General features: G+C 42.4%; 3 protein-coding genes across 3 annotated transcripts in view; 2 read left to right on the forward strand and 1 right to left on the reverse strand.

The window, feature by feature from the left end:
- The first annotated feature begins 350 nt into the window (after window positions 1-350).
- Window positions 351-11,737, forward strand: dlat (dihydrolipoamide S-acetyltransferase (E2 component of pyruvate dehydrogenase complex)). Its single transcript, XM_071898101.2, has 14 exons — window positions 351-768; window positions 1,750-1,851; window positions 1,960-2,084; window positions 3,433-3,568; window positions 5,832-5,958; window positions 6,429-6,610; window positions 6,798-6,951; window positions 7,159-7,226; window positions 7,631-7,738; window positions 8,133-8,240; window positions 8,381-8,499; window positions 9,247-9,409; window positions 9,607-9,743; window positions 9,864-11,737. Exons 1-14 carry the CDS (start codon window positions 508-510, stop codon window positions 9,991-9,993), a joined length of 1,920 nt encoding a protein of 639 aa, XP_071754202.1. The 5' UTR covers window positions 351-507; the 3' UTR covers window positions 9,994-11,737.
- A 2,698-nt stretch (window positions 11,738-14,435) lies between these two features.
- Window positions 14,436-18,348, forward strand: LOC139910729 (immunoglobulin superfamily member 11). Its single transcript, XM_071898120.2, has 7 exons — window positions 14,436-14,499; window positions 15,679-15,833; window positions 16,369-16,435; window positions 16,725-16,856; window positions 17,348-17,503; window positions 17,897-18,019; window positions 18,146-18,348. The coding sequence occupies exons 1-7, from the start codon at window positions 14,436-14,438 to the stop codon at window positions 18,346-18,348; spliced, it is 900 nt and encodes a 299-aa protein (XP_071754221.1).
- A 1,672-nt stretch (window positions 18,349-20,020) lies between these two features.
- Window positions 20,021-25,477, reverse strand: part of LOC139910744 (pecanex-like protein 3) — a 28,365-nt gene continuing 22,908 nt past the window's right edge. The window contains exons 33-36 of the mRNA XM_071898146.2: window positions 25,028-25,302; window positions 24,731-24,900; window positions 23,582-23,994; window positions 20,021-23,438 (exon numbers count right to left, since the gene is read on the reverse strand). Of these exons, the coding sequence (XP_071754247.2) occupies window positions 23,286-23,438; window positions 23,582-23,994; window positions 24,731-24,900; window positions 25,028-25,302 (1,011 nt within the window). The 3' untranslated portion in view covers window positions 20,021-23,285. The remainder of the gene's footprint in view (window positions 23,439-23,581; window positions 23,995-24,730; window positions 24,901-25,027; window positions 25,303-25,477) is intronic.

The following is a 25,477-nucleotide window of genomic DNA, read 5'->3' on the forward strand; positions in this document are numbered from 1 at the left end:
GGTCTAGCTGCAGATAGACCTACTTGAGTCAATCAGTGAATCCAGTATAATGCTAATAGCAAGTATTTTACTTCCCCCGTGTGGTTATTTATATAATTGCATTCAAACAGACATTTACGACATTTGTCAGTTTGTACCACTAGGTTTAGGGCTTATCAGTATAAAGATCGTGTTCTAAAATAGATAAAATATATTAATCATTTTAACTCCGTTTTATGCGCTGAGGGACATTTCACTGATTGTACTGACTAGTCTTACGATACAGAGCTACATCTAGGTGACTTCCTTGATTGTAGACGAGCGCCTCATTTGCGACACTCACTGACAAGCGACGGCAGGACGAGGAGGAGAGCCGCAAAGCGTTGTGTTTTGGACTGGGAGGTCATTAGAAAGTGAGGAGCACGGGCCGGTTCTGGGGACAGTGACACACGGTACCAGCAGATCTCTGATGCCGGTGTAACTCATATATAATTTAATAGATTTGTGTAGTGTTTCAATTGCTGCGAAATGCTTCGTCTGCTCCTGCGGCTCAGGCCGAATGCCGGGCTCCCCTGTCCCCGTGCCCTCTCGGGGCCTGCTGCGCTCAGCTCGCGCTCCGGACCCGGGACCGGCCGTCTGAGGCGGCTTCACTCCGGAGCAGCGTCCCGGGCTGCATGCAGCGGCGTCAACGGCGTCGTCTTCACCCACAGAATGGGTTTCCTGCGGTGTCCTCAGCCTGCCAGCAGCTGTCAGACCAAGCGCTTCTACAGCTTGCCCCCTCACCAGAAGGTAGGTTACCCTGCCTGGGTTTCGGTTGCTATAGCACCGACGGCAACGTTAGCTAGCATGACCTCCTTTAGCCAAACCGCCGCTTAGCTCATGCGGTACTAGCACCGTGATGCACCGGGTAGCTGTCACTGCTTAACGGACGCTCAACTGCCGTTTTTTATTATACAATGACACGCCTCGGTCTTTGCAGTGATAAATAGCTAGGCCAACAGTGTTTGTTAATGACAGCTTTGGCTAGACGAGTGAGGTTCCATTTGAGAGAGTTGGATGGTTTCCTAGCCCAGCTGTTCCCAAACAAGGGTCCGAGGACCACCAGGGGGGTCCAAGGGGTCCTCAGCAAAATGACAAACAGTTTAGTTTTATTTCACGACCTTAGAAAATCTATAAGAATGACTGTTCTGGCTATAAGTTTTACTGTCCCGACTATTAGCCTACCTCCTGTGTAGAAACCTATTCAGTTCTGTACTTCACACAAATCTCCTCAGATGTGATTCCTGAGGACTTACTATCAAATGGGTGTCTGTGGTCTAATGCAGATCTATTTGGAGAGCGTCCTTGATGTACAAAAGTTTGGGAACCCCATGTATCTGGCTGGTAGCACTTGTGGATAAATGTTATCAGATGTTTATCTGACCTTGAAAGCCACTACGAAACAGCACAAAAACATGGAGAAACGCAGCTGTATGTGGTCATGGCTGATCCACGTTTCAGCCAAAGGGATGAGGTGATGGTGATGGAGCAACTGACATTGCCCAACATTTACATTGCCCTTCCATGAAGCTCCAGTCAGGATGCGATAAACTTGACAGGGTGCCGCTGTCATTTTTTAATTGAATAGGAGGAAAAGCTTGCCGATGGTGCCAGAGAGGGAGGGACTGTGTGTGTGTCTGTGATTGCTTTGATATTTGGCTCTCCACTTGGTTATGTAATGAATTTTTTTCACTTGTCACTAACTGTCCTGCCATTGCTTGTGTGTGACAGGTGGAGCTGCCTGCCCTGTCCCCCACCATGCAGACGGGAACTATCGCTCGCTGGGAGAAGAAGGAGGGAGAAAAGATCAACGAGGGCGAACTTATAGCAGAGGTTAGGAGCTGTGTGTGTGTGTGTGTGTGTGTGTGTGTGTGTGTGTGTGTGTTTCTGTAGAGTATCAACACTATGCATTATTTATTTCCAATGTTTCTGTCTGTGTAGGTGGAGACTGACAAGGCCACAGTTGGGTTTGAGATACTGGAGGAATGCTATCTGGCCAAGATCCTGGTTCCTGAAGGGACCCGGGACGTCACTGTAGGAGCAGTGATCTGCATCACAGTTGACAGGTAAGTGTCTGCACTATCGGTCCCTATAGGATGTGAAGTGATGGTTTTGGAGTTAAACGGCTGACTGACTCAACTGAAAGGCTTCACCGGGCTCTGCTGAAAGGTCCAACTATAAATGCTCTCTAAAATTGAAACCTCTGAATAGCAGATCTCCTGTCATTTCCTTTTTCCTCTGTTGCTAGAGACCTGTTTGCACTTGGGCCAATTTTACTTTTCTTTTTTTCTTCATACTTCGTCATATCCAACTGCTTTTTAAAATTACATTGATAAGAAACTAGAACCGGGCAAGAACGTACTGAAGGACTCCATGGCTTGAAATAAATTTTAATGGCAAAATAGATGTCATATTCTCAAATTATTTTCATTCATTAGTGTCATATGTGGGACAATTGCATATAACTTTTCACTAATACTGTTGGTATTCCTATACTGTCTGTGTAGCCTATAATTTACTCTCTGAAATGTCTATTCAGTGAGAAAAGGACTCCATTAAAATGGCCAGTTGTATTATGTAAAGAGGGATGTGATTTTTCTGCAAGTCCTTCTTCTGTTTTGATTAGTCATGCATATTTTCAGTCATGTCAGATCTACAGTGAACTGGTTAATAAGAATACACACGTTTTACACACACCTTCACTCTTTACACCGCTTTAGCAGTTGGATCACAAGTCATTATTTTTGGTCATTAGCTGAAAATCCTTTTGCTCAAAAAGTCTTTTTTTTTTTTGTCATTTGTGTTTTAACAGTTAATGGATTAATTGAGATGTTTTCCTTAAAGTGAAAATAACTGCATGCCATGGGCAAAATTGGTGCAGTGGCTTGGGTGTTTGTCACAATGTTAGGATGTTACTCAATCAGGATATTGCTCAATTAGGACATTGCTGTACATCAGGGTTATGGCATAGAAGGCAGGTTTTACAGGGATGACACATGGAAACATCTCCCATGTTAAAGCTCATAAATTGCCATTCAGAATCACGGGTGTGTCATACTGAATATTAATTTCCCGCTGTCCCACTTAACTGTAATTACACTTGATGTAAAGTGCCTTGGTATGCCTCTTGATTCAACTCAGTTTAAATAAATATTTAAAAGTTGGACTTAGTCCTCCAGGAGAGCAATCACATGGACCCACCCTAGTATTAATTTGTCTCTAACTCTATCTGGCTACCGCTGTGTAAAATGAAGAAGTTGTTTGGACTGAATTTTGACAGTAGTTTTTATTATATTTTCATTACATTTCAAGACCCAAGTAGTTTTCATGTCATACTACTTGGGTCGTTCAGCCCGGATGTGTTTCTGGTTTGTGTGTATTTATGTCTAATATCTGTATATATTTCCCTCCTAGTCCTGACCTCATCCCAGCCTTTAAGGACTTCACGTTGGACTCACTAAAAGCAGCTGGTGCCGCTCCTTCATCAGCAGCCGCTCCTCCCCCTCCTCCTCCTGCAGCACCGGGCAGCTCTTACCCCACACACATGAAGGTAGGTGTGTCCTCATATAAACAAAGTAGTCCGTGCATGGTTACTGATAAATAGAATTGGGGCGAAGTGGCAAGTCTTCAAATTTGAATTATAATTTTTCATGAGGGAAAACAAAAACCTAAAACAATATTTGTTGTCTTTTCCTATTTGTTGTTGAGCTATGGGAGTATATGTTTTCTGAGGTTTTATCCATTTTGGGATTCAAGAGATTGTTGAAGAAGCTTTGCATCCTTCAGTTCAAACTGATTTAAACCACACTATGAAGCTGGTAGGCCTATAAAATAATTAAGAAACTGGAGTACGCTGAAATACAGTCACGGTCACACCTGCGGCTTTTGTCATTTGTTTAAGGAAACAAGTCATATAAACTGCTTCCCTGTTATATTAACTGTCTTCTTCTTAGCTGAACAAGTTCTGATATCTGTTGCCCATAGTCATGCAAAACTTAGCTTCAATCAAGCCTTCTCACTCTGTACAATACTCTCATGACAAAACAGCATTTGTATTGGAACATTGGGATTATTTTGATCTTGTGTAATGTAAACAGAAATAGTAGCATATTGTTGTTACACTGAGACGGGAATCTGTCAGCCTGTCTGCACCGGAGAGCTCCCATATCCTCTCATATCTAATTGTCGAGATTGGTTTTGTTGTTGAGGATAGAAACAACAGGTTATCAGTTGATGTTGTCATTATTATCATTTGGGTGGGAAGGCTAATAAAAATGACCCAAAAATTGGAATCGAGGTTATAATGAAGCTGTGGTAGCATAAAGGGGTATTAGCTTGAGGCTGTTGTCTCCCTACATCAGATCATGTGATGTGTCTGTAGCCAGCCTGTTAATATTGATATAATCATATGGTAAGTGGTGCATTGGGCACATGATACCTAAATATTTAGAAACTCTCAGAAACTCTCAACAACATGGTACCTAACCCTCACAGTTGTAGCTCTAACAATCGGATAACCATTCATTTTTTTGTTTAAAATCTGACATAAGCCAGATTTGACTGATTTAAAGCTACAATAATCAACTTTTTGCCTTGAGGCAGGAGGTATATTGTTAGTCCGGCCCTCCTCCCCCTCAGTTGTGCAAGTTAATGCCCCAACACTTGTCACTCATTTTAATGAGCTGTCTACCTTGAAATGGCATCCAGCCTGAGGCTGAGATAACTGGCATCTGTAAAGCCACAACAGGCGCTGAAGAAGCTGACAGCAAACGCAGGCAGTCCGCAGTTAAAGCAAAAAAAACAAAACAGTGCCGATGTTCACCTGTATTTTTTTAACAGGTCTAGCTTTTCTGTTAAGCTTTTGTTCTTTAGTTTCTTACTGTTTTCCATCATAGTTGTAGTTTCTATTACTTCCCTGCACTGTGGCCATGCCCATAAACCACACCCACAGCACATGGTACATGCTTTGAAACATCCTGAACATGATGATTCAGGCAAATGGGGGGGATTTAGGCATGTACACACAGGATCACAGCCAGACACATTGTGATCATACAGAATGTACCCTATTTAATTATTAATTTATTTGCAAAACCTGCATATTGCTGCTCTAACTAGATCCTCCTTCTATGGGCTAGAACCTTGTCACTTTATATAGTAACCTAGTATTGTTTCAATCGGCATTCAAGTATTTCTGAAGAAATTACTACTCATTTTGGTGATGAGCATAAGTGAGTTGTTGGTTATTCAAGTACAAACTAGTAGGCAATGCTTAGATGAGGTAGCATCTAAATTCTTACCAAATCAAATCAGCATAAAGATACTTGTAAGTATGATGACACAGTAATTTTATGTAGGCAATTTCCTGAGGATCAAAAATCCACTAAGATTATACTATCATCGTAAACTGAAATATTTGTGACAGTAGCGCTGCCAGTGGGAAAGACGAACCAGACAATGAAACATATAAGTCTGTTTTTAATTTTTCAGAGGACTGATGTATTCCAATACTATTTTCAGACAGTATACGGGAGTGTTAAATGACTTCATAGATAAAGACAGTAGAGGTCGCATATTTCCATGTTATGTAGAATGTTCACACTTGATAAATGATTTGGACACTGCAACTACAAGTATGCTGGCTGCTCAAAAAAATGTATTTGATTTAATTTGCTCTCAGTGGCCTAGTTTCCTCTGCCATGTGATCAGAGAGGAAGAAACAGAGATGTCTTCAGCACACTGTAGATATTTACTAACCATGATGCGTATTGTCTGTAATAGAAGTGTGTGTGATGTGTGTGTGTGTGTTACAGATTCTGCTTCCTGCCCTCTCTCCCACCATGACGATGGGTACAGTGCAGCGCTGGGAGAAGAAGGTTGGAGAGAAGCTGAGCGAAGGAGATCTGCTGGCTGAGATCGAGACTGACAAGGCAACCATTGGTAAAGCCAAACTAATGCTAATGTATATCACAACTCTATCCACCAATACTGATTCAGAGTATTAAACTGTTGGTATTGGCCAATACAGACTATCAGTCCAATTCATTACTTATTACTGACTTCACTGGCCAAAAAACTTGTACATATAATCCATTTTTTTCTGTTTGAGAGGTGTAAAATCCTTCTGAGTGTGAAAGACAATCACGCCACTTTGTTTTGATTTCTGACATGTTATATAAGGCCTGTGGGATCAGATTTTAATATCTGGGAAATTCTGATACAGTAGCCAGTTTTAGCATGCCATGGGCAGATAACTGATACTGATATCGCTCTTGGTGGACTGTATGCCTTAAATACTAACTTCTATCCCTTATATGCAAAAACACAATTGTCTTACATCCTTAATTAAATGGCCTGAAAGTAAAAGGTCATTTTGTTCAACATGTCCCTTGCGTTATGTTTGTATCTAGGGTTTGAGGTGCAGGAGGAGGGATACTTGGCCAAAATCATGGTGTCAGAGGGCACTCGGGACGTCCCGCTGGGGACGCCACTCTGCATTATTGTAGAGAAGGAGAGTGACATCGCTGCCTTCAACGATTATGTAGAGACTGGCGTGGCAGAGGTCGCCACACCTCCTCCAGCCCCAGCACCGGTGAGACACACACACACACACACACACACACATAAGCTCTTACTTTCAAATAAAAGTAAACGTACACATACACTCCTAGAGATTTAATGCCTAGCTCTTCTAAATTACTGAATTTGGTCTCTATTCTGCATTCAGATAGTTGGTACAAGTGTAACCTGATTTGTGAGTGTTTGTGTTTACGTTCTAGGCTGCAGCACCAGCTGTTGCAGCGCCCACCCCTGCTCCTGTGGCTGCTGCTGCTGCCGCTGCCCCAGCAGCAGCCAGGAAAGGGCGTGTGTTCGCCAGCCCCCTCGCCAAGAAACTTGCAGCTGAGAAAGGAATTGACCTGGCACAGGTCAGCGGTGAGTATGTCCAGACAGAAGTCGTCATCAAGGCATATTTTGTTAGAGCACTAGGGCCCAAAAAAACCTTAAATTAGTGATCAATCTCTTTTGTATGGCTTTTTGTATGTACAGGCAAGAAGTAGAGTGAAAGTAGTAGATGCAGAGCTAGAATGAGCTATGATCAGGTTTTTTACACAGAACTGTACACATCTTTTTGCTGTTCAGGTTCTGGCCCTGATGGACGCGTCACCAGGAAAGACATTGAGAGCTTTGTCCCACCCAAGGCTGCCCCTGTAAGTGAAGCACCCGCCATCTTCTGCATCCGTGTCTCTCAGTTAGGGATGCACTTCACAGCATTTCATGCTGTGTAATCATAAGTAACGATTTCAATTTCCACAATAAATAATCACAGAATATTGGTATGCTGGCAATATAGAAAGATTTTATTTCATTTAGAATGTCTGCAGTAGTTGAAAATAGTCAAAATGTTGATAGAATTTGCTAAAAGCACAATAAAATAGTTTTGATCCTCAAATCATCAAAACCAGTAATCGTGATCACAACAACCGGCAAAATAATTGGGATTATCATTTTAGCCATAATCATGCAGTACTTGTAGAAAAACACTCTCACAATTTGGATGTTTGGATGCCGTACACACTGCAAGTAATCTGTGATATATAATTTCCATTGGCAGGCTGTAGCTGCTACTCCAGCTGCAGCTCCAGCTGCTCCTACACCTGCTGCACCTACTGCTGCACCAACTGGAACCTTCACAGATATCCCTATCAGCAATATCCGCAAGGTGAGAACACACACACACACACACACACACACACACACACACACACACACACACACGGCTTATGGTAGTCCATTGTGTTCGATAATGACTTCCTCTTCTGCTCTAACTCCTTTGACAGCAGTCAGCTCCAATTCATGACACGCATCGTTTGTGCGGGGTTCAGTGTTGGTGGATTGAGCGCTGCAAGACAAACTCCCTGGGGTTTTCACAGTGTAGCTCTGTTATCTTTGTCCTGCATTTCCACATTTCGCAGCAGCCTCTTTCCATAGTTTTGCCCTCCAGATAGGCACACACTCAATTTATCAAAACAGACTCGACTAACACATCTCATTCCTCTCCATGATGAATTATGGATCAAAGCTGAAGTCTGAACTCCTCTCTCTCTCTCCTCCAGGTTATCGCTCAGAGGTTGATGCAGTCCAAACAAACCATCCCCCACTACTATCTGTCTGTAGACGTCAACATGGACCAAGTGCTGGAGCTTAGGAAGGAACTCAACGCTGTGAGTCTGTGCTTGGGAATAGGAGTGTGCAGACAGAATCAGGACAGAGAGGGAAAAACATATTTTTGCTTAGCTGTCATACCATGGCTGAGATAATTATTTTCCCGTGCCTCTTCAACCCTTTCTTGTCCTCTCTGCAGGAGGTTAAAGCCCAGAATATCAAGCTTAGTGTGAATGACTTCATCATCAAAGCCAGTGCTCTGGCCTGTCTCAAGGTTCCTGAGGCCAACTCCTCCTGGATGGACACGGTCATCCGCCAGTGAGTAAACACACACACACACACCACACTTTTTCTTCACCATTTCTACCGTTTGGAAAGTATCGAAATGTATAGCGAATGAATTCAATCCTTTCGAGGTACCTAGTTTTGAGTTCCATTGCACATAGGAATACATGTTTTCTTGATTTGAACACCCACTAATCTTCAGCTAATACGGCCTGGTCATAGTGCCTAGTTTTTATTAACTTGGATGATATAGACCAACCATCTTCACCTGCCAAAATCTTAAAATCTAGTCAAGAAATGGAAAAAGTCTGGAAAAGGTATTTTTAAAGTGGGACAATATGTAGGAACCCTGTCTCTTTTTTTATGCCTATCTGCGTTTTGACTGACATCAACCTTCTTAGCACCTCTCTCATCTCGCTGTAAGTCATATCCAGAGCGACTTACAGAATGGATGAAAGAATGAATACTGCAGGGATCGAACCTGTGACCTTCTTGTTGTAGAATGGTCTCCGTCACCACCAGACCACCTGTAAAACCTGTAGAAGTGTAGCTGCACCTTTCCGCCAGTAGAGGGCACTTAGGTGACAGAGAACTGAAAGCGTAAATGGATTAGTTGAACTGTTTCTCTGTTTGGACACAAATGCATGGACCAAATGTACCAACAGCAATTTAAGTGAGGATTATCAACCATATGCTATAGGCTGTGGCTATACTGATATGAGCCCCTATAAAGAGTTATGGTTGAGTTTGTGTGTGTCTGTTTTTATTTTTTTTTTGCAGAAATCATGTTGTGGATGTGAGTGTAGCAGTGAGTACAGCCAGCGGTCTGATCACGCCCATAGTGTTCAACGCCCACACCAAAGGGTTGGCTGCCATCTGCTCCGATGTGTCGGCTCTCGCTGCCAAGGCAAGAGACGGCAAACTGCAGCCGCACGAGTTCCAGGTACGACATGCGGATTCACACACATTATCTGTCTCTACGGGTATTTGCAATTTTGCGATTTCAAGATTTTGACTGCCTCTTCTTAAAAAAAAAAATAACCCAAAAAACAGGAGTCCTTTTGCAGACCTTAATCATCACTTGTCAACCAGCAAATCATTGCAACTTTGTTCTTCAATGTGTGTGTTTTTTTTTCCCAGGGAGGTACATTCACCATCTCTAATTTGGGGATGTTTGGCGTCAAGAACTTCTCAGCGATAATCAACCCTCCTCAGGCCTGTATCCTGGCCGTCGGAGGCTCAGAGAAACGGCTGCTGCCTGCCGATAATGAAAAAGGGTCGGTGTCACGACTAGTAATGATATGCGTGCACAATACTAGAACAAGTAGAACAGATGTCAGAACTCGAATCTTTGGCCTGTGCAGCACAGTGATGCATCGATACAATCTGTTTTGCAGGTTCGATGTAGCCAGTGTGATGTCGGTGACGCTGAGCTGCGACCACCGGGTTGTGGACGGGGCGGTCGGCGCCCAGTGGCTCGCGGAGTTCCGCAAGTTCCTGGAGAAGCCTGTCACCATGCTGCTGTGATTGGACAATACTGTCACGAAACTGCTGTGACGGGCTGACACCTCTCACCGAAGTGATCTGATTGGTGTAAACTGGTCTCGATCCTCCTGTGATTGGCGAGCCTACCACCCAGGTCACTCCCAGTCTCCCTGAAAGGGAAGAGGCAGAACTCACTCCGCTTACTTCTCTGTCTCGCTGTATCTCTCATCTCTCTTTCTCTTCTCCCTCTCCCTCTCTCTCTCTCTCTCTCTCTCTCTCTCTCTCACTCATATTCTATTTATTGAGGCCCCATGTCTCATGTGAGACCATAATTAGGTAAAATTTAGCCTAGTGTAGAGACTGGCCATATGTCACTGAAACATTGCAAATGTTTTATGAAGGGAAGTGTTACAGGTCCAACCAGTGGGCGTATTTATCCAGAAGTCTATATGTGTGTGTGTCTCTACACAGTTTATCTGTGATGTGCGAATGTGATACAGACCACAGGAAGAGCAGCTATCTCTTGGTTCCACTGTCTTTTGAGTGGAGGGTTCTGGGTCGTCTTGTCTGCTGGCTGATAGAGGCAAAGAGGGGGTTGCAGGCAAGAAGATGGAGATAAATGTAAGTTAACATTGCGAAACATAGAGCTCAGAACTAAAGACACACACACACACAAGCCTGTCCCCATTCACTGGTCATCAATACACAGTTTTGCTGCCTAAATTGGTTCTATGTAAACATTTTGTGTGTTTTCTCTTCTGTGGGCGTGGGATGAATGCAGTGCTGTATATATGGTGGTGAACTATGTAGCTGCATGGGACGATCGGGGATTGTCATAAGCAGCTATAGTGTATTGTTGCTATTTGGTTGAAATAACCTAGCTTTCATGAGGATTCACCATATTATTTAATATCTGATCAGTCTTTAATGATTTCAGACTACACTCTTTTCAGACAACTCTTAAAGGAAGCACTAAACGGTTTTGCCAACTCTCTCTCTCTCTCGCTCTTCAGTGGGAATGTTTATTTTCTAAACCCGGGATAACTTCAACACTTACCTTTTGAAACATTCTGTATCTGACAACTGAAACGCACAAAGCTGGTGCTGGATGTATTCTTGTTATTTGAATAAATTGGGAGAAGTCAACCTTGTGACATAGGCTCTTTGGTTTGGGTTTTTATACCTACACTTAGAATAAAAACCCAAATTAAAGCATTTATGAACACTTTAACAATGTGATCACAAAATCATAAAACATTCTGGAAAAATGGAAAAACATTAAACTGGGAACCAGAAGTTCAGGGTATTCCCGACCAATTTCCCTAGAACTTTCTTCAGGAATGGACATAGGGTCCCGAGTAAATTCGTACTGCATCCACTAAATTATTTAAGACATGAGTTTCATACACATAAAAACTATATTTCTAGTTATTTGTGTTTGTGACCCAAAGCTGTTAACAGTGGTTCTCTTGACTTTCTGGCCCTGAAAACAGGTCAGCTACAGTAGTTGAGTCTACTGCTCAGTGTGTAAAGCGTGGCACCAACACTGCCAGGGTTAGGGGTTTGTTTCCCACTGTGGTACCCATGCTATTAATGTATGCACTCTGTAGTGCAAGGCTGTATAAAGGTTTACACCAAATGGTGTATGTAAAGGTCCAGGCCTATAGCCAACCTGCTTGTAATGCAGTCATTTCCATCTCTCTCTCCTTTTCCAACATATTATCGTTATATATCATCGTTTGTCAAAGGAACATCCTTGGACGCCTGAGAACAATAAAAGATCCACAACACCTTGCATGAAAACAGGCTTAGGCTAATGCTGTTTAGACATGAAGAAGTTTGTTTTGAACATGATCAGCAATTTAATTTGTCAGAAGTAATACACAGAACAGAAAACCTGAAAAAAGGCCATATCCTGCATACATGGGTCAAACTGCTATCAGACTTGCTGAACATATCCAGCTAACCATTTAAATATGACTGATTTTCAGCTATTTTGAATTTTTTGAAAACCACTTCATTAAAATAATTTGGTAATTAGACCACTCAAATAGTTTGGTTGGTTGCATACCATCAGTCTGACTGAGATGCATCAATGTGGTAAATTTAAGTCCAATAAACAATGTAGCCACTATTAGCCAATGAACTTGCCAAAGGCTTTTTTAAAGTAGGCGTAACTCCATGACAGTTCATCCAGTCATCACAAAACTTTGTCAAAATGATCAACATGCTCAACTGTGTGTAAAGCTGTTTTCACATGGAGCCATGTGGGGTTCAACAAATCTAAAAATGTCCATCACTGAATTTGGTTGTTTGAATGTCATGAACTTTAGCCCTCATGCCGTACATATTAGCCACTATTTGAAGTTTGGTCATGATTGGTGAAGAGAGATGGGTGCAACACTTAAAAGCTTGTAACTCAAAGTGTATTTGGATGATCGCACTGAAACTTGGCAGGCAGATAAACTTATTTGAGGCATGCATATCAAATTTCATGCAAATCCATCAAAGGGGAGCGATGGCAGCACTTTGTTTAGCCCATAGGTCATAACTGGATGGATGTCCTTATCACTATATAACTTGCTGCAAGTGTCAAAAACTAATCTTTGAACACTCCAGCGCAGGTCATGACCAATGACAGCCTGAATCTTTTAACTGGCTTGAATCCATTAATCACTGTATACAGCCTTAATTTCTGCTATTTTCTGCTGCCTTGGCAGCTAGATGGCAAGTTGGGAAGGCTGCCTGGTGTGTGATGGAACATGAGAAATTCAAATCAAATTGACGGGCCTACATAACTTGTGTAGGCAGGCTAAGTCTGAAAAAGTGATGTCACTAAGTAATGTTTTTCAAGGAAGAAGGAAGAGGCTCGTTTGGGTAGGCTGCTGAACTGTATCTAATCCTACATCACATAAAACATCTGTTCTACATGCTACACTGGGACGAACATGCTTCATTCTCCGGCGGGAAAAAGATCTTTTCAGTTCATATTTGTATCCCTTTAATATACAAGTGACAAACATTTTCATCAGTGGGTGTCAAGAGACAGAAATTATCTGTAGTTCTGCACTGAGCTCAAGAATTTGAACACATTTGAAGCAAGTTGGCATTAGACCAAACTATAGTAGACTACATCACTCCTGTTTTTCTAAGGTGTAATCATTCACACTGTGTGTTGGACAAACACCCACCTGAGTCTTCTGTTGTCCTGTGAGGGCTGAACTAAAAAAAACGTTTCTACCTCCCAGGTTATTTCTTTAACCAACAGTCTCTATCTTATGCGATAATTCTACACAGGAGTATTTATTCCATGTATTGTCTGGACATTGTGGCTTTAACCCTGCAATCCTTACTATTGGTTGCTTTTGATGTTACATTTGCAGGAAATGTGATTTTACTTTATTGTTAAACTTCACAAAAAGTCTCTCTGAATAAAATCATCAGCTAAATGCCTAAAATGCTTAACATGTAGAGGGCAAGTCAATCAGCACACCTGAATCGCAGACAGCAATTAGCTGGGGGAGTAAGGGAGAGTCCCAAAGTTAAAGATGAAAGCAAGGACACAGTAAACAAGTGGAAACAAGCTTAGTGCTAGCATGCTTCTCTGCTGTCAGCGCCTTGTGTTGGCACTGCCATTTGTCCCCATGTATCTCTTATTTGTCATTAGGTTTTTAAATACAGCACAATAATATTTGTAATGTAAGAACAACCAATGCCGGACACACACTTGTATGAAACCCCAAACAGATCACACACTAATCTTTTGGCAACATCTTTTATTGTGATGACAAAAGGTTTTAAGCAGAAATGTTAGATTAGCTGTTACAGTTTACAGTCTTAACTAACCAACCATGAGAAGCTGTTTTTGTTCAGTGTGTACCTATCTACTGTAGAAAAACAAACACAACAGAAGATAGCTGACTAAATGTGCTTACAGTCCACAAAATATAGTTTGCAAATACAACTATACGAACACACGTTTCTCACAACTTTGACGCAAGTACATGGAATGAAGAGAATTCATCGTTATTTTATTATGAAATCACTGAAATAAAATAGTACACTTTCATTATCAAAAATCCGTTGTTTTAGTTATACATTCCCATCTTATCAAGGATATCAAGGATTTCCCCCTTGTCCCCCATATTGTGGGTGAAGAAAAAACAATATAAATATTCAAATTATGCAGGCATTCCTTTAATGAACATGACACACATAACAGCTTACTTGGGCCAAGCAGGCTTTGTTTAGCAGAAAGAATATCTATTGTAATATAAACATTTCTACCTGTCCCTCTAAGCTTTTCAATAGCCTTACTAGATATTAGTTTGAGAGAGAGAGAGAGAGAATAAAGTGGGAGTGAACAGAGGAGGGTGGGGCTGCCTGGTTGCATTGCTCAATAGATTAATTATGCATGCCTAGTTTTTGGCCACCAGTTGGTACACAGAGGAGAGAGGGCTGTCTGTCCATATTTCTTCCCAGCTATGGGCGGCTCTGGAAGATGGATGCTCTGGACGCTGTGTGTGTGTTTTACCCCTCTGGAGAATGGTGAGTAGGCCTGACTGCTGCCTGAAGCTTTGAAATGATGCAGTGAGACACGAGTTGCTCCTTGACTGATTCATGATATTGGCAGTTAGTTCAGCCTGAAGTATTTTGGGGAATCTACACAGTAAGAATTGGTACTTTTTCCCTTCAAGTCTACATGCATTTTAGTTCAAAATTGACTATTTGTTGTCAGCAATTCTAGTGTACATAGAGGAAAGACAAACCCTGTAATTTATAGTGTAGACCCACAGATTATGCTAATACAGAATTAGATCTAGACTATAATGTATGTATTTGGACAGAGATATGTGTGAAGGTTTGGCTCTATTCCTGTATTTCTTTGGATGTGAAATGACAGAATGACTATGAGGTTAAAGCTATACTGGATGAACAGTTCAATTACAGCGCTTTTTGTTATCGCACTCCATTTTCTGCATTTGGACAGATTATAAAATTATATTTAATACATTAGTGCAAGCAGGGCTGCAAAGAGAATCCAGTAGTGAGATGTCAAGGTTTTTGATGAATCTTTGGCAATATACTAAAAATGAGTGTGGAATATAACAAAGGAGGCTCATATTAAAAAAAAAAAAAAAAAAAAATGGTTTCATGTGCCTGCACTATAGTCATTAACGTTCAACTGTATCATCATTAAAAAAAAAGCCTCGGACTGAAAAGCAGCACTTTATTAATTCATTAATAAAACTTAGATTCTTCTTAAAAAGTGCCTTTATGTCTCATCTAACGATTTTAAAAACCGGTTCCATGAAAACAACGCACTGAATTTATGTTCTAATGAAACATGTCAGTGAAGTGGGCTGTTGTCCTACTCTGTGTCCAGGCCGTCTGTGATAAGTTTGGCTTACTCTCAGAACTGTCAAGTGTAATTAACAACCAATATGCATGGTGATTTCCCACACACATACAAAAGGCCTGGGGAGGACACAGAGGAGGGGGAAGGGTTCATTATTTCTGTAATGAGGGAGGCGAGGGAGGACACAGGACCCCGGGGAAGTTACAACTCCAACAATAATACATGAATAAATCTAAGGCACAAAGCAGGTTTTGACATTCATTCCTGCTATCGTACCATTATCTTATGTGACCGTTTGTTATGACTTGTTGCTTCTTTACCACTTGTTATGGACCGTTAATGCCTAACTTTTTCTTCCTGGTCAATAGCTGCACTGAGGGTGACCATGAGGGACTCCAGTCTGGAGGTGGTCCAGGGGGATTTGGTCATTCTGCCCTGCTCCTTCTTCACCACGACCCCCCTGTCCAGACTCAACGTCATCTGGACCCTGGCACCCTTCTCCAGCCCAGAATCCCCTATGCAGGTCTGCAGCACCCACAAGCACAGATAGCCATGCATCCTGAAAAATGGAATTGGCTGCAATGTGAATAGTTAACTGGGGGGCAAGTTGTCCATCTTCTGGCTCTCTCATGTATTTTTTAAATTCAAATGTACTGTATGTGCACTACATCGAAGACAGTGAACACGTTGCTAACAGTGGAGAGGACTTTCCAAACTTATTATGGGTACTTTGCTGATTCCAATGCAAATTGATACTTTTATCGAAAAGCTTACCATTAATCCTGGTCTAACTTGCCTCATTCATTATTGACTTTTAGCATTTTTTTTTATTTTTTATAAGATTTATTTCTACACTACCTTCAGTTGGGTGTTCCCTGTTGTGAAGCACTTTGTAACTTTGGTTTTGAAAAAGTGCTCTATAAATTCAGTTTATTAATATTATTGTACCCATAATCACCTCTCCTCCTGGTTATGTGCTATGTTAACTGATGTATAACCGAGTGCATAAATGTTTTGGGATTTTGAAACGATTTATCAATGCCTGCTCTTGCTGCCAGGTGATTGTGTATGACCATGGACAGGTGATTGAAGACCCCTCCCTCACTGGCAGGGTGGGTTTTGCAGGTATAACCAATGAAAACCTTCTATCTACAATGTCCACTTCTACTCAGTTTCACTTCTTTTAAGCTTATTTTTCACCTCAAGGGAATTAGATTAGATCACAGCAACAGATGCTGGCTAGTTCTTAGTAACACCCACAAAATGCAGATTGAAAATTAAATGAATACTTGTGTCTTACGTGTTCACTTTTTCAGCTAGAAAAATAAACTATTCAGTAGAATTTCTCATCTATAAAATTATGACCGAGGATCAAAAACATGATTGATTCACGCAAACTAACTTCATCACATAGGTATTCCCTGGAGTGCGGATATAATCCTGAATGACACACGCATATCAGACGCTGGGATTTACCGCTGCATGGTGAACAACCCACCAGAGACGGGAGATCCTGGCATAGGAGAGCTGGTCCTCAATGTCCTGGGTAGGGGTCTCGCACATTTGTCCAAACCTAAGCATGTTGTATGTGCAGTATAATCTAGATTTGTTTCCAGATGGCTTCTCGGTGCTACTGGCTCCCGTTTCATTCCTAAAAGAATCCAAAACAGGCTTGTAGAGACTCACTGCTGGCTTCAAAGACATTTAAAAAGAAGAAGAGAAGGATGGACCTGATCTGTCAGCTGAAGTTTGCAGTGCTGGTTGATCTCACTATGGCACCTGTATCAAGAATTATTCCTCTAAAGTCATTGAGAAACAGATCGTCTGATGAGTAGACAGTGAAACCTTTTATAACATCATTCTTTAAAAACTCAACATTGATCTGATCGAAATGTAGTAGATGGCAGGATGGAAGATCTGATCATTAAGTATTCCGTTGTCAGTAACAGGACAAAAACAACAGGTTAGAAGACTCAACGTAAGATTTCCCGTACATTCTCCTCCTACCGCTGATGAATGTGCTGGCTGTGTTTGCAGCGCCGCCCTCGCTGCCTGTGTGCCAGTGGGACGGAGACATCGAAATGGGGGGAAGTGTGACGCTGTCCTGCACGGTGGCTGAGGGCGTCCCGGCTCCACAGATACACTGGGACAAGCTGAATCCAGAGGAAATCGCTCTCCCCATCAACATGGACGGTCAGTGGACTGTGTCAGTCCCTCGTACCTAATACAGAAAGTGGTTTACCCATAAAAACCCACTTTTATAGGTTGGCCTTTATAAGAAAAGTTTCTTCGTTTTAGTTGGTTATGATGATTTTATGTGTGTATTTTTACAGCTTTATCATAGGATTTGTAAATGTTTGATGTTGCATGTGTTAATGTCTTTATATGTGTATGATTGTTATTTTAAGATAGCTTTAAAGGATTTGTCTTTGCTTAAAGTTGCTTTTTTGCATTTTTGGGTTAGGGTTACTTAAAAACTGTCGCTATAAAAAAAGTTTTGCTCACTTAGTTACATCTGGCCTGTAAGAAGTCACCTGTCTTGGACCCATGCTGTATTAATGAGGCCGTTCCTGCACTCTGTTGCAGGGGATTTGTCAGGCTCGGTCCAAATTGTGAATGTGTCATCTCAGACTTCTGGACTGTACCGCTGCTCTGCCACTAATTTCCTGGGAACACAGAACTGCTATGTCAACTTGTCTATCTACAGCAGTAAGTACCTCTCTCTGTCCTTGGCTCATATGCCACTCTGCCGCCTTACACTGCAGACGCCACCATTGATTTCCTTTTCTTTCCGTCAAATAATAGCTGTTTTGTCTCACTCTCCTCCCTCTGTAGCTGAAGAGCGTTCCTCGGGGATCCTGCAGGGCGTGCTGCTGACCCTGTCCATGACCCTGGTGCTGCTGGCACTGCTGGTGCTCGTCCTGTGGCTCCATCGCACCGGGCAGGACGGGAAGTGGAGGGAGGGGAAAGAAGAAGAGGAGGAGTGTTACAACGAGATACGGTACACTCCCTCTTTGATGAAGCGCTCCTTTGTTTGATTTCTCAAGACAAAAAAAAAAGAAGCGCTAACAAACCCCAGGCATCAAACAAAAGACTTCCTGGACTCTGTGTATTTGTTTCAACTAGATAATGAAACTTTAGACATACTTCCTAGCCTGCTCCCTGCATACTGCCGCATCGCTGTACTGCATCCTGTGAGAAACATCACATTTTTACAATAAATGGCCAAGTTCTGACAGGGATGGTCTTTTATTTACCAGGAGCTTCCTCACTAGTATATGGCGTACCTGCTGAATTGCATTTCCCCACAGTTCACCCACAAAAAGTTACATAATCTGTCTCCACAGAAGAGACACGTTTCTCTCAAATGACCAGCTTTTCAAACCGTCACTCATCCCAAACCACCGAGAAATGACACGATAGTGATAGTTGACTCTGTCCACAGGAATATGAGGATCTCCTCTTCGAATCCTACCTCAACTGCCAAGTACTACAGACTCCAAAAAAACATTAAAAAAATCCCATCAAAAAACATCTTCAGTTTTGGTAAATATGATGTTTGTCTCTGTCGGTCATAAATCACCTGAGAAAACGGATGCTTTCTTCCCTGCCTGCACAATGACCAAACAAGACTGCAAGATCTGACAGTATAGTTAGGTTTATATATTGTAATAAAATAGAAGAAAAAGCAAAGATTATTCTGCCTTTGTCCTGCAGCCTGAGGATAATAGATGTGTTTATTTTGTTTGGTAGTGTACAACAATGGCAGTCTGCCATCGTTAAATCAAACTCTTAACTAGTCCATATTGAGCTATAATGCACTAGCTTGTAATGTTATCTAGATTGTGAGCTATAGTGATTAGATAGGTGTTAGATTTCAAGTCACTATATGTGATGGAGAGGTGTTCGACCACATCAACCAACATGTTCATCCCTGTGACCCAGATAACTTTGTGTCAAGCCTTCGATGTTTAGCTGAGATCATGAAAATCCTTGATGCATTCCCAACGAAGGTATTTGTGACCGGATACATTTTGTTGTATCTGATGGGTTCACCAATATCTGGGAGTCTGGAATGATGAAAGTTTTTCTTTAAAAGTTTATGCATGATAGTAGAAACAAATGGCTCAGATTACTTTGTCAGCGGTACTTTCGTTTCAGCGCCCTCTGCTGCATCAATGGCTTTGTATTTTGCAAATATCGGTGTAAATTGAGTCAGAAGTTAATTAGGCTATTGCTTGCTAAACTGCAAGATCAACAAGCAAAGACTACTACAGAAAATACTGTAGTAGCTTATATCCCTATTACAACAGAACCTTTTACAAAGCTAAATCCCTTTGTATCTGGTTTGGGGAATAACATTTCAACAGACCTTAACTATTACCCTAACTCTATTACCTTATTGTTGCAAAATTACCATATTAGACGCTCTTCTCTTATAATTTAGGCACCAACTCATACAATATTTCTTTGTTTTCTGTTTGGGAGTGAACCTAAAAATGTATTTGTGTTCCCTTGTACAGAGCTGGATTGTTTGACAATATAAAATATATTGTATCATTGCACGGTATATCATTAGAAATTATTTTGAAGGGTTCAATGCAAATTAAGCCAAATTCTCTAGATGCAAGATATCCCAGCCCCAAAAACATAGAAACCAGCGAGAAAGAAAAGGAAAATGAAAGCACTCACAGCATTTAATTTGCAAACGAAGACACAAAAAGCTTTAATTTAAATAGGAGAAAAAAAAAAAAATATCACATAAAAAAACTGTACAGAACTTTGAACATGACTTAAAGTTCTTAAATAAAAGACCCCCCTCCCCATATAACTAAAATAAACAATAACAAAGTGGGATGGTGTACGATACATTTGTGCAAAAGAAGTATTAACTGATTCTTCCCAAACTGCACATTTCATTGTGAAGAGTGCCTCTCCACTCAGGAGCCAGCTCTCTCCTCTGATGGGTGAACACAAGAGACCCTCCCCTAAGCCTCAACATAGTGTCTTTAATGTAAAATAACCCAAAATCGAATCATAATAAAATAGATTTATATTTTAAATATATATTTATATACGAAACATGCTGTACATAAATTGCAGAGATTAAGTAATCCCTTTTTATTGACACCCAGGTCTGTCCAGTAACTTGTGCTTTCCTCACTCCCAGTAATAAAAAAAAAAAAAAAAAAAAAAAAGCAAAATTACTCCCTGTTGCTTTGGATACAAGATGAATGAGAGGGAAAAAGAAAAACAGGAAACAGCCCTGATCAGAAAGTCTCTGTTTTTCCTGAGTCAAGGGAGTTTTTTTTAACGTGTGAGCATGGGATTCTGACGCTCTGTTTGCCTGTTGTAGCGTCTTCACAGCCGAGATAGGAAGAAATCTCAGGGGGGGGCTAAACAAATTGGGGCCGCTACTTCAATAGCCAGGACAATCCTGAATAACAATGTGATTCTGTGACAAAGAAACAGGCTGGCTTCGTATGTGTCCCTTGCTCAAATGTCCTAAGGATGTGTTGACAGTGTGTGGAGGGGGGGCAGCGCTGCAAAGATTGAGTGATTCAATAGACATAACAGATGTGGCTATAACAGCATGCAGTGTGAAGGAAAAAAATGTAAATCCAGAGAGAACAAACATTGAAAAGGGGGGGGGGGCATCTTCTGTAACTTGAACGTGACCCAATACTCAACCTGACTCATAATTTTGACAGCTTCGCCACGTATGACTTCATCCCCCTTTCAGTTTTCTCCCTTTGGACAAAAAGCCTTCCCGCAGAAGACGGCAAGTCAATTTCTTTCCCATTATAGACCCTGAGAACGCTGGCTTCCTTTCAATTTTCCCACAGTGGAACACAGTTTAGAGGAGATTATTTGGTGTGAAAACTAGCGCACAAGGCAGTCTTCTGGTACAACGATTTACACTATGGCACAAGGTTATCCCAGAACCGCTCAACCCAAAAAAAAACAAGACAACTGGGCAGGGACATATGTGGATTTGCATTGGCCAAAAGCTGCTGGGGACCCAGGGGGAACAATTGGGGCAGAATTTGGTCAGACTGCCAGCTTCTTTTGTGTGTTTATGTGATCTACTTCGACCCATTAAAACCATCAATCAGTGTTTTAATCAATTTTTCACAGTGGTGGAGCAAAAGAGTGCAAGAGTGGGAAAGAAACCAACTTAAAGTGACTTCTCAGGAATACTTCCAGTTATATTACACACTTAAAAAGACAGCCGTTGGTGAGATGATACAAATGCGATGATACCAAACAACGTGGAGGAGGGAAGGAGGGAGGGAGAGAGGGAGGGGGAGGGGGGGGTTGGGGGGTTACAGTTGACAGAAGGCAGAATCTTATCTCCAATTCGATATATCAGCACACCATATAGACAAACCCCTTTAAAGATATCTTTAAGACGATATTAATCAAATAAATATTCCACCTTTGCTTTCAGTATTTATTCAACTTTGTTTATTTCCAACTAAAACGCTGGATGTAACTGTTGTATGAACAGCAGTAGTAGTGGGTATATTAGTAGTTAGCAGGAGATGCAGAAGCAGTAGTATAGTAATAGGAGGGGCCGTACTGCAGGCAAAGAAAACAGAGGGGCCTCTGGGTGGCGGCTGGCTCCCCACACAAAGCAGCCTGGGTCCCTGCTATTGAGAGAAGTCTAGAGCTGACTGGATCTGGTCAGAGAGGGAGTTATTGATCGGTCATCCTAGGAAAACTAACTCAGTGGGCCTTAGACACTGAGGAATTTGTGATTCTTCAAGTAAAGTAAAACAAAAAAAAAATTGACATTCCACTCACCAAAACAAAAAAGGCTTTAGTTTATAATACTCCCAGTTTGTAGTCTTGTGATCAACACAATGTCACTGGTAAGCATCACCCTCGCTCCATCCTGATCCACGGGCATCAGCTCTGTCTGGAGTCATCCCACATCTCCGTGTTGCTAGCCAAATTCAGGACTCGCGTCCAGGCCTAAATAGACTGTAAACTCAGCGGTAAAAGCACCACATGTTGGCCGGGATAGAAGGGAGTCTTTTCCCTGAAACTTGCTCCAAGACAGAACTGTTGAGTATTGATGTTGTCAGGCACCTCTGTAAGAAATAGGCCAGAGGACAGAAAGATGAAGTTTTGGTGGGATGCGTTTTTTTTGTTGTTGTTGAATATGTGTGATGTGCAGGGGGGAGAAGTGGGGGAGGTTGCTGAGAATTGGTCATATAGTATGTACTTAATAAATATCATTTGACACACAACTGTAGGTCCGGCAAGGATGGTAAAGGGGGAAAAACAAAACAAGGCTTATCATGGTAGTCTATATCCTTCACCTGCAAGTACAGCAACATAGGATCTTGAACTTCCTTTTTTTCCTTTTTTTGATTGGTTATGCAAACACTGCTGCTGCAGATGTCAAGTGAGAGAAAGTCAGAGGCGATCCTCCCTTCTCCAGTATAGAAAAATAAACAATACTCAAGCAAAATATCCCTTACAATTGCACTGGCCTTTTTGGCCTGTCACTACTGTTACAACCCAGAGGTTGTCCATAGAGACACAGAGTGCCTTTTTTCAGAAAAACCTTTAGAATGAGTACATCGAGTCTTATGAGACATGGTGAAAGCTGACTTTGGAATAAACTGGTTGGCTGAACTCATTTTGCGTTCTGACGTGCATCAGCTCAACATGCCATCAGGTGTTTAACTCCTTTGGCTGAGAAGGAGAGCGGTCGTGTGAACAACCAAATCTATCCAGTATTGCAGTGGGTTGAAAAATGTGCAATGGAAAAAAAGGTTGATTTTCCATTAGAGGATTTACAAATCTCGGATGTATCAAGTTAGTTGTCTTTGAACAAGGATCAATGGAATGAGTCCAGAAGGCTGGAATGAGTCCGGTCTCGGTGGGCAAGGCCCCATCCAGAGTCGACCGCGGGTGTGCTTTCGCTGCAGAGAATGTCACCGGGGGGTCACCCGGTGCAGACTCAGCGCAGGTGCTCAAGTAAAGGCAGCTCTGTGGATTCCTCTCGGGGAGTGGGGGGGTCCCCTGCAGTCAGCAGGATTGTATCCATTGTTTGGGTGGCTCCCAGAGGATCTTGTGTCGGACTGGCCTCAGGCGGGGGCGCAGGAGGAGTAGGCTGTAAAACAATAAGAGATAAAAATGATGTTCACCTCAGCGAATCAGCACTGCTATTGTAAGCCAATACTGTAATCGTTTGTCAGAACATTGCCTTGAAATATAAATGTATAAGCCATACTGGAAGCTTTTTTGCTGCCTTACCTGTGTGCGTATGGTCTGTAATGTTCCTCCGTCCCCCTCCACTGCAGCCGGTCCGTTAAAGCCCTTCCTGCCCGACAGACTCCACTTCCCAAAGTGGCTCTCGTAGTGTAGCCCGCCGCCCTGGCCCAGGCCCAGGCCAGCCCGCTGGCCCGCTCTGTGCCCTGAGCTCTCCAGGAGACTCCCTGGGCAGAAGCGCTCTGGGCCCGGCAGGGGGGGAGGAGCCAAGGAGCTGCTGAAGGAGAGCTGGGAGCTGGACAGCTGTTGGCCCAGCAGCCCCTGGATGGAGGAAGTGCGTTGTAGGGAGGTGAGCAGCCCCGTCTCCATCCGGCCCTCTGACTGGCTGAGCAGGGCGAGGGGGAGGGGCTGGGGGTGGTGAGGCCAGCTTGGGGTGGGACCAACAGGGTTGTCCGTTCCTGAAGTGAAACGAAGGGTATTTCATGAATTTGATTTTACCTTAAAGACAGGTCTATATCACAAATACTAGGCTTGTGTTGTATTACGATATTGTATTATTGTATTATAATATTACACTTAAGCAATGCACCGACATGGCATGAATTCCCTCCTCTAATAAATATACAGGGTCTCTTGTTTGACCATGCGCCAGAATTGTTGAATGTTGCCACATAAATCCAAAACAAGGAAGTAAGAAAGTACTGTGTTTACTTGTACTAGCAATCTATACTAGTTTTGTAGATAGATCTAGGTTATGCTGAAAATTAGGAGGTTAGTGAGTCCATGATGTGGAAATTAATGAAAACAAAAACAAGCGCTTTACTGGTTTGCCTACACTACAAGCATAATATGTTCAATGATAGTCTGATAGTTGTTTTTTTCCATCAATTTGATAATGTGAGAAGAGACAAAAATAGAAAAGGTTTAAGGCAGATTCCAGATGCTGGATGACTTAATTGCAGGGTTTGGTTTTTGTAGATGGCGTCTCACAGATATAGTAATGGCCAAAATACTACTTGCAACTCGTGCAATGATTTACTCTAGTCATAAAGTGGTGCTCTTCCCAAAATTAGCGATCAATACTACTTTAAGAGGTTGGACTGTGGCTATTTGTGGTGGAGCATAATATAAGCTAGCTGAAGCAACTGAATAGGCGATATTGCTGTAGGAAGAGGCAGCTGGTTTTGGGCTTACCCATGGAGGGCTGGAGAGTGGTGATGTGGGGCTGAGGAAGGCCGGAGGCTGGCGTACTCTGAGTGGTGTGGGCAGCTGGGTTGGTAGAGATGGAGGTGGAGCCGCCGCCGCAATCCGAGTCCTCGATGTTTCCTCCGCTGTTACAGCCGGCGCCACAACCCTTCTGTAACCTGCAGAGAGAGACAGAGGTAAGCTCTTTGAATAATATCCACATTAACAGCAGTGTTTGTGAAATTGAAAGAACTGTAAATGTGGTTGTACATACTGTATATATCACAAGAAGTTCAAGCTATGTACCTGTCCCAGCTACTGATGAGCCAAGTATAAATGTTGTGTGGGCTGACAGGTCCTCCCCAGACAGAGCGGAGCTGGCTGTGGCCCCCGGCGTAGGAGGTGGTGAGGGGCGACACGTAGATGGGATAGCCAATGGGCTGGTCGCATGATGAGTTAATCATATTCCTCAGGGCCTGCTTGGCATTTTGAATGCTGCCGCGCTCTGGGTTACGATTGCGCAGGAAGACCAGCTCCTGCTGCTGCCCCGCCCACAGCCCGCGCACACACTCCCTGTTCACCTGTAGAGGGCGGCACAAAGATTAAGCATGCAGATGAAGCACTCTATGAATCTTAGAATTTTATGGCGGAGACCCCACAATTTGGTTGCCACTAGGATGTCCCAGGAATGCCACTGAATTTCATACAATAATAAGGTGGAATAACCAACAAAATGTGATGGACGACTCCTAAACT

The sequence above is a fragment of the Centroberyx gerrardi genome, chromosome 11 (genome assembly GCF_048128805.1).
Source record: "Centroberyx gerrardi isolate f3 chromosome 11, fCenGer3.hap1.cur.20231027, whole genome shotgun sequence".
NCBI classification, from domain to species: Eukaryota; Metazoa; Chordata; class Actinopteri; order Beryciformes; family Berycidae; genus Centroberyx; species Centroberyx gerrardi.